Raw genomic sequence first — 14269 nt, 5'->3', positions numbered from 1 at the left:
TTTTTTTAATTTGATGATTATTGTTATTGCAGTTATAAAAATGAAAGTAGCAGTGGTAGGGGCAGGGATAAGTGGATTGGTTTCTGCATATGAATTAGCAAAATCTGGGGTTAAAGTTGTAATTTACGACAAGGAAAATTATATCGGCGGCCATGCTAAGACCGTTACCGTTAACGGCGTTGATCTTGACCTTGGATTTATGGTCTTCAATCGGGTAAGTACATATGTAATTTTCATGGTTGTGTTTGGTACGAAAAGAAATATTTTTTCCGATAATTACGTAGTTACTTACTTTCGAATATTTGATAAGTAAATTAAGAAAGGTCATTTTAAAATTATTGATATGTAATTTAGTAAAACACTATAGGAGATGGGATGGGCTAAAGACTGGGGATTCGGGGTGGTGGAGGTAGGATGGAAAAAAGATTTCACTAGGAAAGTTATTTTCGTTATTTTTTTAAAAAATAAATTATTTTCCAAAAATAAAGATTTTGACCAAACAAATATGGAAAAATTAGAGTTAAATAAAAAACACTCATAAGTTAGTTTTTTCATTCGTTTGTTTGTTCTATTTTCTAATTAGTCTGTTTTTAAAAAAAAATCTTTTTTGACAACTTTTTAAATCTAATTTTTCACATGAGATATTTAAAACTACAAAGTTATAAAGACATTTTAGTATAATTTACGTATTTTTAGTTTAAGACTACAAAATTTAAGAGATTAATTTAAAATCAAACAAATAAATTAAAATGAGGAAAGTATATATTGTTTTTCCACTTGTATAGCTTGTGTAAAAGGTGATTTTTTTCTGTTTATGTACGAAGGAGACAAGAAAGATAAAGACTTTTATTATCAAATAGAGAAAACTAGTCAGAGATATAAGTCAGTATTTAAAATGAGTTTGACGTGATGTATAAGGTATAATTATTTTACAATAAAATATAGGATTATTTTATTCTATATTTGATTGGAGATATTAACGTAATATTTTATATACATGATAAAGTAACTTATTTCGAAATTAATTATTTCAAGATAACTTATTCACAATCAAACGAACAATTAGAGATAAAATGATGAAGCTGATCAACAATTTTAAAGGGGTTTTTGTAATAAAATTTTACAAATAATGAAAGAAATATCATGTGATATAGTATTATAATAAGAATATTTATTTCTTGTGGGTTCAAAACGTATAACGTGTTTCACTGTGTATCGTTCATAGATGTTAAAATTGAGATGTGAGAGGGACATTTGTCTTATCTTTCCATGAAGATACTTTGTCATTGTCTCCCACCAAAATTTAAATGAATATTACAACATTATTAGTCGATCAGTGTAATCTTATAAGTAAAATTTGATAATTAAGAGTGTGAATTACGTATTTATATTTTCTAGGAAAAAAAAGAACGTATGTTTTTTTATCTCAAATATATTTTATGACTATATGGTTTGATTCTCGTTGAAGCATATATTCAAGGGTGGGCAGGATGAGCAATTTTAAAGCGAATATATCATTCATTAGCTAAAGAAAATCACCAAGATTTAGCAATATGTCAATTCAATCCGAGCTCTTTTATTTTGATTACTCATTGACTTTATCTTTTATCTTGTGAAGATAGAAATATTATTTCTAATAAACCTTCGACTCATATAAAACATAATAAAACCACATATAAAAATAAAATCTCACACCAACATAGCTCTTTAATTATACAATGATTATTTATTATTTATGCACTATATACACTAGATAAAATAGTTAAAAATAAGGACTATATATAGTTATTTTTTGTTGGTGAGTTTTGCTAGGCCGTTATGTAGCGTAAAAATTTCAAAATATAAAATCCAATAAAGGCATTGCATGGTTCCCATCAACTCTTTTAAGGGTGGGTTTGGTTGGGGAACAAGTTATTTCAGGATTGTCATTCCATCTTTAATATCGGATAAAAATAGCACTACTAATCTCAGGATAACTAATCTCGATAAGTCATCTCATGATTTTATCCCAATCAAACATAGGATAAACTCATCCCAAAATTAGTTATCCCTTATTTCTCGTACCAAACCAGCTCTTAAGAATTTACTAAAAATGAATAAGTAAAATTAAACATCTATTATCGATATAAACGTCAAGTAAAATGAAACGGAGAAAGTAGTTCGGGAGGTAACAACAACAATTTAAACGTAAATAATTTAGGGTTTTTTTTTTTAAGTTTTAACTCTATTTAAAAGGGGAAAATTATTTTGATTAATTCCTACACGTTACATTTTTGTAATTGTCGTTTATATAGTTGAGAATAAAAGTTAATTTTGGACGTGTTTACCTAAACAAACAAATAAAAGATTCCAAACGAACATTAACCAAATCAATTTATAAACATACGACAATGCTATCATGTTCATACTTTATAAAAACAATTTTTTTTCTTTAATAGAATTGAAAATTACTACATTTTTATTCTTTAATAGAATTGAAAATTGACATTTTTAGTCTTAAAAATCTATTTTATCATATATTGAAAGGTACAGGAGAAGAAACAGACCCATCGTTATGTGGTCCTACAGTGAATTTAGGCCCAATATTGAATTCTTGTCGGACGGTATGTCCCGATTTAGTCGTATTTGATTGGACACAAAATTTGAAGAAAAAATAAAAAAAATTGCACCTAAGTTTAATATGTGTGAACACCAAAAGTGTCCTCTTGGTGTCATTTTTTGTGACAGTATTTTTTTTATTTGTCTATTTTAAAATGAATGTATTATTTTATATAGCATTCGAAAATCTCATTGCATATTCAAATTCACAAGTTTATATAACTATTTGTCACAGTTCAAGTCCATGACACATTTTGTTGACTTTGGACCAACCGGCCTCACATATTTGTTCCTTGGACTACTTCATCATCGAGCTCAAAAGCTCGATTACTATGTGAACTTGAACTATATATCTTATAAAATGCATTCACTTTTCTTCCTCATTCCGATGTGGGAATCATATGTCATGTGTTTTTGCCCAACAGGCCTCACATATTCGTCCCTTGGGCTACACTATCATTGACCCAAAAGTGTGTACCATATGAATTTGAGTTATGCTTATAGAACTCTTCACTTTCCTCTTCCAATACGATGTGAGATTTTCTTAAGGTGTCATCTGCACCTCATCTTTAGAAGCTTATTAGCCTAGAAGTCCTGTCCTCCGTCACGAGCGATGCTCTATCTCTCAAACTTTCCTTTTCTAACTTTTTTAGGTAGGTTCTAATGCATAGTCATGTGTCTGAGAAGAAAGATAAGAAATGTATTATCATCAACATTAAACTCAATTTGGATTTTATAAAAGTGCCACATTGATCTACTCTACGGTTGGGTTAGGCCCTACGTCCATTTTCTTAAGATACATCCTTCATATTGGTTTATTCAATATTTAGCTTAGCCCCTATGTTATGTTAACCACGTTCCAAATTTTCAGTCCTAAGTGTTAGTATCTCACTTTGGTTACGGACATATGGTCTTGAACAATACTCACCGATCATTTTCTTAACAGATTTCATGTTCATAGCTAGAGATGTTTTGAACTCCATATGGTTTGAACACTAGTATATGTCTGAAATGGTGTATTTGACAGGTAACTTATCCAAACATGATGGAATTTTTCGAGAGTCTTGGTGTCGATATGGAGATCTCCGATATGTCATTTTCAGTGAGCTTAGACAAAGGTCATGGTTGCGAATGGGGTAGCCGGAATGGAATCTCTGGTCTGTTTGCACAGAAAAAGAATGTCTTGAATCCATATTTCTGGCAAATGATCAGAGAAATTATCAGGTTCAAGCAGGATGTCATAAGGTACCGATAACTGATTCTTATCAGCAATCAATTCCAGTTCATGTTGTTTGAGCCATTGTTGATTTACTCATCTCATTAGACCACAAAAACAGTCTTCTTTGTTCATTTGAAGATCATGCAGCTTTCGATGGAAATCGACTAAATCATTCTGTTTAGCACAGTTTCTGTAGGAAAGACTTATTCATCTACTGCTGCAATGCAGTTACCTTGAGGAACTTGATAACAATCCTGATATTGATCGTAACGAGACATTAGGACATTTTATTCAATCACATGGATATTCTGAATTATTTCAGAAAGCTTATCTGGTGAGGCTGCTGTTCTGTATAGGAACTCTTGTTCATTCAAAGTACTAATCTTTCTACAAGCAATTCACACATATGTTTCACAGGTTCCAATATGTGCTTCTATATGGTCCTGCCCCTCAGATGGAGTAATGGGCTTTTCTGCTTACTCCATCCTTTCATTTTGTCGCAACCACCATCTTCTTCAGGTAGAATTCTCATACAAACTGTTTAACGAGCACGTTTTCTGTATATCTTATAGCCAAATGGTTTCGTTCTTTCTTTACAGCTCTTTGGTCGCCCTCAATGGCTCACTGTTAGATGGAGATCACATACATATGTAAACAAGGTGGTATTTTTATTCTTTTTAAATACCATACAAAAAAACTTACTGATTTCATACAATAAGAACTTCAAGCAAGTAACAATTTTCGGTTTCTTGAATGATTTGTTAAGATTATATCATCCTTCTGAGTTAGTTGAATGGTATACAAAGCAGGTTAAGGATGAGTTGGAGAAGAGAGGATGTCAAGTAAGGACTGGCTGTGAAGTAAATTCTGTATCTACGAATGAAGAAGGTCCGGTTTTGTTTTAGCATTTTGAATCCCTCTATGTTCTCCATGTCTGTTTATGTATTTATGTGAGAGTTTCCTGTCCATATGTCCATACAATTCATTTGGTGTAGAAAAATCTTCCGATAGGTAGAAACTAGTCGTGATTCTAAGTTCTAACTGTAAGAGATAGCGGGTGTAGGTTGTACTGTAGCTTGCACCGATGGTTCCAAAGACATATACGATGGATGCATAATGGCTGCACATGCACCAGATACTCTGAGGATGTTAGGCAAAGAGGCAACATATGATGAAACAAGAATATTGGGTGCTTTCCAATATGTTTACAGGTACTTTGCGCGCTCATTATTATGTTGAAGAGAATGCATCTTCTTGACAAATTCTTTGAACTTCTTCTGTTGCTGCTTGGTTTTGAATGAAGTTAGTTGGTATTTAGAACCATAGTGTTACAACAATTTATAATGTCAACATGAACACTCATTTTCTATTCCTCTGCAACAGTGATATTTTCCTTCATTGTGACAAAACTCTCCTGCCTCGCAACTCAGCAGCGTGGAGCTCATGGAATTTTCTTGGAACCATGAACAGTAGAGTATGCGTGACATATTGGCTCAATATACTCCAGGTATATGACGCATTTCCTTTCTATAATGTTTTCAATAAGGAAGTCTTCTTATCTTTGGAATGTGTAAACCAACAGAACCTTGGTGAGACAGAGAGGCCTTATTGTGTAACTCTTAATCCTCCTCACACACCAGAGCATACGTTGCTTAAGTGGACCACCGGTCATCCAGTACCCTCAGTTGCTGCATCGAAAGCTTCATATGAGCTTTATCAAATCCAAGGCAAGAGAGGAATATGGTTTTGTGGAGCATATCAAGGTACTTTCATAAAATTGTCCTGATTCTCTTATCTTTGCTTCCTTTAGTGCACGAATTTTATAGCCGCGTTGTTCTTTCACCACTCATTGATGTTAAATTGCAATACTACTTTCAGGCTATGGCTTTCATGAGGATGGACTAAAGGTAGTACTATATATATATCCTTCCAACAAGCTTACCACATTTCAACTTGAAGGAGAAATGAAATCCATGAACACGAATACACAATATACAATATGTGGATAATAATCTGCTTTTTATGCTGCTTCTCAGGCAGGTGCTATTGCTGCACAAGGATTACTTAAGAAAAACTTTAGTATCCTGAAAAATCCCAAACACATGGTACCTACCTGGCCAGAAACAGGAGCACGCCTCCTCGTTACTAGATTTCTCAAGAGTTTCATCGCGACAGGATGCTTAATGTGAGTTATATAACAGTTTCATTTTGTATAGTCCAAAATGGCTTAACAACATGGTATTTCCATCCATCCAGTTTCAGAAAAACTATTTTAATGAGAAAGCATGCTCTTTTATACTTAACTACATAAACGAATCATGCATACGTTGTTTTTAGACTAATATTTTTCTGTGCTCAGCCTGTTAGAAGAAGGAGGTACAATGTTCACATTTGAAGGAACAGAGAAGAAAAGCACTCTCAAAGTTTCTCTTAGAGTTCATAGTCCACAATTTTACTGGAAGGTAACTAGAGTTAGTTTTTTTTTCCGTCTCCCGTATTCATCAAGCAACTAAAGAAGAAAAATGTGAAGGAATAAATAAATTCTTTGACATAAACTAATCACTTACAGGTTGCAACTCAAGGTGACTTAGGCCTTGCTGATGCATTTATTCATGGTGACTTCTCTTTTGTTGATAAGAACGACGGTCTTCTTAATCTTTTCATGGTGAGAAAATGACTCTATTTATATGTCAATAGCTTTTTGTTTGTACTTGGCATCCTGAATCCTTTTACAGATTTTTGTTAACAGCAGAGATTTGAAAGCATCTGTCACAAGGTCTAGTAAGAAAAGGTAAATAGTTAACAGAAACTGTAATCAGAACATTACAACTTCCGTTGACACGTTAAAAGTTTTTTTCGTTACCTGTATCTCCAGAGGATGGTGGACACCACTTCTTTTTACAGCTGCAGTGTCATCTGTAAAGTACTTCATTCGACATGTTTCAAATCAGAACACCCTGACTCAGGCTCGTAGGAACATCTCTCGTCACTATGACCTGGTAAATAACTTGTACAGTTAGTCACTTTCTACTGTTTTCTTGTAACGTTGTCATCTTACATAGGCTGATAAGTATATTTATCGCTTTTTTCAGAGTAATGAGCTCTTCTCTCTGTTTCTAGACGAGACAATGACATATTCATGTGCAATATTTAAGGTAAGAGGTCAAAGATACATTTTCTGTTCTTTAAATCTTGTTCTTAAGGTGATCTTTTTTTTTGTAATTGTTCTAGAGTGAAGAGGAAGACCTGAAAGTAGCACAGGAGAGGAAGATTTCTCTTCTCATCAAAAAGGTAAGTTGTCAACATAGTAAATAATCCCTCATTTCTACATTAAGTTCGAGCCAAACTTGATTCTGATTCTGATCTTTTTAGGCAAAGGTTAAGAAGGAACATCACATCTTAGAGATCGGATGTGGTTGGGGAAGTTTAGCTGTGGAAGTTGTTAAGCGAACAGGATGTAAATATACTGGTATAACTCTCTCCGAGCAGCAACTGAAGTATGCAAAGTTAAGAGTTCAGCAAGCAGGCCTTCAGGTACATAACTTCAAATAACAGATGATACATTGGAACCAAGTTAGGAGAATTTTGATCAGTACTGACTATATTCAATGAAATGCATTCATAGGATCATATAACATTTCTCCTATGTGACTATCGTCAATTGCCAAATATGTCTAGATATGACAGGATTATATCATGGTAAGTCGTTGCATACCTAAATTATGTAATTTCATATTACTTTATTACAAGTCAAGCCAGTGTAATATAATTGTACTAATAATCATTTTCAGCGAGATGTTAGAAGCTGTTGGTCATGAGTTCATGGAGGAATTCTTTACCTGTTGTGAATCTGCACTAGCAGAAGATGGCCTTCTTGTTCTGCAGGTAATGAATATACGTTCCACATTGTTCGCGTCTTCCCTTCAATTTCCTTCACTCTTCTTTTCACAAACGTTGGCTTTCCTTAGTTCATTTCAATACCAGATGAGAGGTATGACGAATACAGACAGAGCTCAGACTTCATAAAAGAGTATATATTCCCCGGTGGATGCGTACCTGCACTAAGTCGAGTAACATCAGCCATGTCTGCTGCATCTAGACTATGGTAAACAAAGAGTTCATGTTGTCATTTGACACAAGCATAGTATGTCCATTTGACAAATGATACAAATGCAGTGTCGAGCACCTAGAAGACATAGGAATCCATTACTATCAAACGCTGAGATGCTGGCGGAAAAACTTCCTGGAAAAACAAAGGTAACAACAACAACAACATACATTGTGTTAAACATGTTTCCTTCATGAATCATTCTGTAGCTTGTTCTAAAGTAACAGACTATCTTTAATAACTTTGTGACTAGCCAAATTCATGCTTTGGGATTCGACGATAAGTTCATCAGGACATGGGAGTACTACTTTGACTACTGTGCTGCTGGATTCAAAACGTGCACGTTAGGAGATTATCAGGTATGGTGAAAAACCTTCGAAAATACTTATATGCGAAGTACAATGGTCTTTTTTTTATGTAAATACAGTAGATGATGAACCCCTTCCGCCCCTTGTGAATGTGTATGTTGCTCAATTGATACTTGCAAGCAGTTAAGAATAAAAATAAATGGACCTTGATCTTCACCTTAATACATGGTTTCCCTTCTCAAACTCTCCAATAATGTTGTTGCACCGTGTCAGATCCTTAAAAAATGCACTACCTTTATAGGATATGACAGGCACTTGTTGATATTTTTGAAAAGTCCGGACAACATAGCATCCTTCTACTTTATCTAAATGCTTACAACATGTAAAATTGTTTGTTCTCATTCTGTTTTTTTTGTATATATAGATTGTATTCTCAAGGCCAGGCAATGTTGCAGCATTTGGTGATCCTTACAATGGTGTGCCTTGAGCTTATTAGAGTTTATTTTTTTTATACGATTGATCGTAGGCTTGTTTTTATAAATTTTTTGAGTTCATTGTTTTGTACCTATTCTTGATTTGTTGCGGTGATTTTCTTATAGATTATTGTATAATAAGGACCTACTTTATGCAAAAATATTTTGATTCCTTTACACTGCAAAAAAAAAACTAACCAAGCCATACTGTATTTTTGGAAAGTGATTATAAATCATTTTTCTATGTGGTTTTAATTGGTTATAGCTTATTAAAATATTTCCAATACTCGTTCCAAATAACTTACTATGTGCTATATGTTATCATTGTTAAGATACCAAATTTGGTAATTACAACTTTAAGAAAATTATTTGCTCATGAAAATTACTGTATGTGCTCCTTATCAAGTTTCGAAATCATTCAATACAACGGTATAAACACGACCACTTTTGATTTTGATAGATAAAAAAAATTGAAAAATATTTTTCTAAATAAACAAATACCTTGAAAATGATTTAGTAACTTCACCAATGGAAGTAGCGAAAACAAATTCCACTTAGTGTTCTATATTAAGTGTATCCACTCTATTGTCCAACACACCTCATCTTCACCTCAACTCCCAAAAACAAAATGAGGAAATTGCAGCAAGGAATGGAGAATCGACGGGAAGTCTTCCTCTTCTTCCAACCAAGGAAAATAACAGGGAAGCCAACATTTTCGAGTTTACTCACTCCTCTTTCCTGCTTTCCAAACATGCGACAAGTCAAATGGTAAATTAAGTACATGAGCAACAAAATCATCACACTACAACTTGTGTAGCTACACTGTTTGAGCTCTATGCCAAACAAACCAAATCCAATATTTAAGTGGGGAAGGATAAAGCAGCGACCCATCATCCCCAGGTTTCAGGCTTCAGGGTTTACTCCAAATAGATTTCTCATTCACCAAAAGAAATGTATACACAAAGGCCGCCTCAACTTGGTTCACAAAGCAAAGGAGCCAGAAGACATGTTATTCAGGTGTTGAGGGAAAGGTAACAACAGTAGAAGATGATTAGTTACAAGTACATAGACATTAACATCTAAGCCCCCTTGAAAAGTTAGAATGAAACAAGCGATGGACGACACCCTGTACAATCTAAAACTTCCATCTATACAAGGAAAGACCATAGATAGGAACATGAACTTACCTCAACCTAAGAAGAAAGGAAATTAGTTCCTTTGGAGGCCAAACCGGGAGGGAGAGGCTACCACACGATTTCAAAAAGGGATATACTCTACTAACACAAAGACATCTGCAGTATTTACTAAGAAACTTAATGCACAGCTGGATTCTACTTTGATGACAGGCAGTATACTAATAAGTTAACCTACTGATATAAAAATAACACGTGTGAGAGCGTTGTAGATGATATAGTCGAATCATCTTATACACGAATGATGTGACTTTCCATCATAAAAGGCTCGACTAACTACAAACAACGAAAATCTAATTCTAAAGAAGGCACAAACTACTAAGTTATCCTACTGATATAAGATGATGTATAAACACGAGAAACATGGCAGACTGGTAAGCCAAATCATCTTTACACCAGTGACCTACTAAACCATGTTAATTTCTAACAACCGTCCTGAGAAAAGAATCCATTGCATTGAAAAAACTGTTTCAAACCTAAAGAAGAAATTCTGCAAGTTAAATTGTCAAAGTACCTAATTAAATTATTGAGACACTAAAAGTCTAAGTTTCCAGTTTCAAAAGAACCAATCGACACTCAACAGCAGTTGGATGCAACATATACCAAGTGGATGGCTCTTAGTCTCGACCCTGCACAAAATACAACTCAGCAGCGCCTGCTTGGCCTTGGTCTGCTTCACCATGACAACTTTCAGGACAATACCCCATCAAACAAGCCAATCCATAGTAAGATACCTTTCTTTACTAAACATCTCCAGCACCCAGGTCGTATTTATCTCCGAGTGGGCTGTTCATCACATTCAGTACTCAGGCCTCTCCTCCTGTACAACACAAGGTCAAATACAGGGGGAAATGATTATGCCATTCTCAAAATTCAACTACCGCTAACATTATCGCTATCCATTACGTACTGATCTACCATGTCTGCTACAACTGCTCTCCTATGAGTAAGTAGCACCACCAAATCTCATGGTCCAACTACATCACGCAAAGAAAAATAGAAAGTGTTCTATTCTTCTTATTTAACATTTTCTTTTTATGTGACACTTAAAATAATAGCACCGAACCATCCACCTGCTTCAGAAGACAGGTTAAAATCCACTTCAAATACCAATTCCCCAACTGATGGCTCAATCAAAAAGTAAATTCACGCAAGTTTAACACAAGCCAATATATCTGGACTATGAAAACAAATGAACCACATTAACTAACAAACATAATCATAAGCAAGCGAGATTAAGACTGCACTTAACAACAATAACACGAAATAGGTAGTACTAGCGACAATACTAGTTATTATAAACTAGAAATAAATACTGCAAACTACTAGGGATTCAAGCAATCCAACCAGTCTCATTTAGCAGGTGACACCTCGCAAGAGCAGCACTCTGCATGTGAAACGCAAAAGTGACGCAAACTCTCCAGTAAAAGAGATGAAGTCCGAGACAACACGAAGCATCTCATTCACTGCTGCTGAGCTTGCCGACTGGGGGCACCTCCATATCCACCACCATATCCAACTTGGCCACCATTTGGTGCGGCACCATAATTACCAGAACTTTGTGAGTTATCAGATCTCCATGCTGAATTCCCATAGCTAGAGTTTCCACTTGCATCAGCATAGCCACTGTTCATGTAACCCCCAGCACCTGATTGCATGTCTCCTGCAGCACCACCTCCAACAGGTGAGTTACCACTAGGAGCACCACTAGCACGTCCAACAGCACCATAACCAGATTGATTTCCATAAGCACCCTCATTACCAGCATAACCCCCATAACCATAACCTTGATTCCCATATCCTGCGGTTCCAGTTGGAGATTGACCAGATCCTCCACTAGCAGGTCCACCACCACCACCACCAGCATTTGCAGCACCCCAAGGGGCATTACCATAGCCCATATTCCCATACCCAGAAGGACCCTGAGAGCCCCATGTGCTTCTTGGTCCACCTGCTGGACCACTTCCATAACCAGCACTGGCTGCATTTGGATTTCCATAGGCTGCAGCAACTGCAGCAGCACCATAGCCAGCATTGGCACCCCCATAGCCCGGATTTGCTCCGCCATAACTTCCATAACTGCCATAGCCCATACCATTGTTGGATGGCCCATAGCCGTAGCCTGGGGTACCATACCCAGATGAACCATAAGGATAGCCAGCTCCAGCATTTTGAGTTTGCATGTACCTGTTGGAATCCATTCTACTGTCATAAGAACTGGGATTGTTACCTGATCCACCATACCCCTGATAACTTCCACCACCCATACCACTACCGCCTCCGCCGCCCATGGAACGGCCACCAGCACCGGGATTAGCATCTTTAGGAAGAGCTTTCTTTACTTCTACCTGTTTACCATTCAGATCATGAAAGGACTTCTGTAAAACTCTATCTACTGCATCTTCGGAATCAAATGAGATGAAACCAAACCCACGAGGTCGGTTGGTCTGCTGGTCATACATAATTACTACATCAGTGACATTACCAAAACTTTCAAAATATTGTCTGAATCCTTCCTCGGTCAAAGTGGGAGGCAATCCCCCAACAAAAATTTTCTTGGTCCTGGTATTTCCACCACCTCCAAAATTTCTGGCACTATTTGTGTTTCCAGATTTTGAGCCCTGCTGCTCCTCTCTCGACAAGGCCCTCTTAGCATCAACCTAAACAAGAAATATGTCAGCTAATCCAAAATAGAAGCATACATGAAACAACAACACCTCCCAGAAGATCACCACGAAATATCTTACAGCAATCAGGTTATCAATTAAAATAATACAATACGAATCATATTTGCGACATAGGAAACCTCTACAGAACCTCATGCCTGATAGGGTGAGTAAAATGTGTGTAACAATAGATCTGATACAATCAACAGACAATGAGTGACTTGAGAGGCATTGGAACATGAATCTTCCTCAAAAAAATTGAAAGGAAAGTACATATCTACATAGGTAAAAGTCACTTGAGGAGTTGAAATGCCATCAAACAAAGTAAAAGAGCATATCTACAGCAGAAGTAGTCGGTGCAATGGAAAATCAAGGAGAAAAAAGGGACAGAGAACAGATGCACACTCATAACATATCAGCACAAATGCAAAACATAGAGCATGCTAAAATTATAGCTGACAAAAAAGTGAAAAGTTCAGACAGCAACAAATTTAAGCTACTAGCAAGAATACAAGACAAAAAAAATATAGGTTAACCCCATGCCTCAACAGAAAAACAAGGATACACACAATTCCAAGAAGCTAAACTACAGAGAAAATCCACAAATGAAGCAGAAAAACCTCAACATACAGCCATATATGACATCATCTATCTTCAATCCGAGCATAAACTAAGACTCAACACAACAACTCCAGCACCAAAAGTCAAGGAATTACAGAGCACCAACAAAACAAATTAGGGAGAAAGCCATAACAAAGCATAAAAATTCCGACGAAAATCTCACTTCATCAATGAAATATCTAATCTTGAAGCACCAAAATCAACCCTAAACTAACAATAACAACATATCCAGTGAAATCACAGACCTTACACCTACTTTGTGGAAGCAAAGAGGCTGTTTCCAAAGCACCCTCAGCTCAAATGCAGCAAAAATTCAACCCTAAACTAACAACAACAACAACATCATACTCAGTGAAATCACAGACCTTACATCTACTTCGTGGAGGTAGAGAGGCTGTTTCCAAAGGAAACTGAGCGCAAGTTCAGCAAAATCAACCCTAAACTAAAACACTAAAAACACATCATCTCTAAAACCAAATCAAGTAAATACACACCACCCACAAACAAAAGTAGACAACTTTACCACAAAACGCAGCTAAAACATTAATACCTCTTAAGAAAAATCTTACCATACACGCCCATCAATAAAAACTTCATCTTTAACAACCCAATCAAGCTTAAAACAATAACCCACAACCAAATAATCTCAAATAACAATAATCCAATAAAAACACACTTACCCAGAACCCAAATTAATGAAACACCCCACAAAACAAAACATAAACTTCAACAAATCTAAGAACCAAATCTCACCGTACGGCCATCAATAACATGTTCATCTTGAAGAACCCTATCAAGAACATTAGGATCTGCAAAAACAACAAACCCAAATCCTCTTGGCTTCCCAGAAATCTTATCCCTCATAACAACTGTCTGCAAAACATCTCCATATCCTTGAAAATACTCCTTAAGCTTCTCCTCAGTTGTTTCCCATGAAATCCCACCAATAAAAAGCTTTCCTTGATCTGAATCCATTGGGTTTTCTCTGAGGAATTGAAGAGAGAAGCGCCGACTTGGAGAAAAAAAAAAAAATCAGAGACAGAAAATAAGGGTTACAAAAAGTGAAGAAGAGAGACTATGCGT

General features: G+C 35.8%; 2 protein-coding genes across 3 annotated transcripts; one reads left to right on the top strand and one right to left on the bottom strand.

Moving 5' to 3' along the window:
- On the top strand, window positions 1-8816 carry LOC125808926 (uncharacterized). The gene is made up of 24 exons (XM_049488601.1): window positions 1-214; window positions 3626-3843; window positions 4046-4151; window positions 4235-4336; window positions 4417-4476; window positions 4627-4705; window positions 4881-5028; window positions 5201-5324; window positions 5400-5580; window positions 5696-5724; window positions 5854-6002; window positions 6177-6279; window positions 6387-6482; window positions 6553-6608; window positions 6693-6816; window positions 6910-6972; window positions 7049-7108; window positions 7190-7351; window positions 7443-7516; window positions 7609-7702; window positions 7786-7922; window positions 7994-8074; window positions 8179-8284; window positions 8658-8816. The coding sequence occupies exons 1-24, from the start codon at window positions 14-16 to the stop codon at window positions 8718-8720; spliced, it is 2616 nt and encodes an 871-aa protein (XP_049344558.1). The 5' UTR covers window positions 1-13; the 3' UTR covers window positions 8721-8816.
- Window positions 8817-10335: 1519 nt separating this feature from the next.
- On the bottom strand, window positions 10336-14269 carry LOC125808928 (heterogeneous nuclear ribonucleoprotein 1-like). Of its 2 annotated transcripts, XR_007441752.1 has the most exons (3): window positions 13940-14269; window positions 11247-12559; window positions 10336-10719 (listed from the first exon to the last, which is right to left on the bottom strand). XR_007441752.1 is itself a non-coding variant. In XM_049488603.1 (2 exons), exons 1-2 carry the CDS (start codon window positions 14159-14161, stop codon window positions 11363-11365), a joined length of 1419 nt encoding a protein of 472 aa, XP_049344560.1. In that variant the 5' UTR covers window positions 14162-14269; the 3' UTR covers window positions 11076-11362. The 2 variants fall into 2 exon arrangements, 1 of the variants encoding a protein (XP_049344560.1); XM_049488603.1 differs by lacking the exon at window positions 10336-10719 and having other exon boundaries at window positions 11076-12559.

Source organism: Solanum verrucosum, unplaced genomic scaffold (assembly GCF_900185275.1).
Source record: "Solanum verrucosum unplaced genomic scaffold, falcon-dt-bn FXZP01000218.1, whole genome shotgun sequence".
In the NCBI taxonomy this organism is placed as follows: Eukaryota; Viridiplantae; Streptophyta; class Magnoliopsida; order Solanales; family Solanaceae; genus Solanum; species Solanum verrucosum.
This window is presented reverse-complemented; position numbering and strand designations above follow the sequence as displayed.

Excerpts from the sequence above, each read along its gene's own strand:
- LOC125808926 (XM_049488601.1), top strand. The coding sequence starts at position 14 with ATGATTATTGTTATTGCAGTTATAAAAATGAAAGTAGCAGTGGTAGGG. Across the intron at positions 5,029-5,200 it reads GCTTTCCAATATGTTTACAG|TGATATTTTCCTTCATTGTG; the intron begins GTACTTTGCGCG and ends CCTCTGCAACAG. Across the intron at positions 6,483-6,552 it reads GTCTTCTTAATCTTTTCATG|ATTTTTGTTAACAGCAGAGA; the intron begins GTGAGAAAATGA and ends ATCCTTTTACAG.
- LOC125808928 (XM_049488603.1), bottom strand. The coding sequence starts at position 14,161 with ATGGATTCAGATCAAGGAAAGCTTTTTATTGGTGGGATTTCATGGGAA. Across the intron at positions 12,560-13,939 it reads ATGTTATTGATGGCCGTACG|GTTGATGCTAAGAGGGCCTT; the intron begins GTGAGATTTGGT and ends TTTCTTGTTTAG.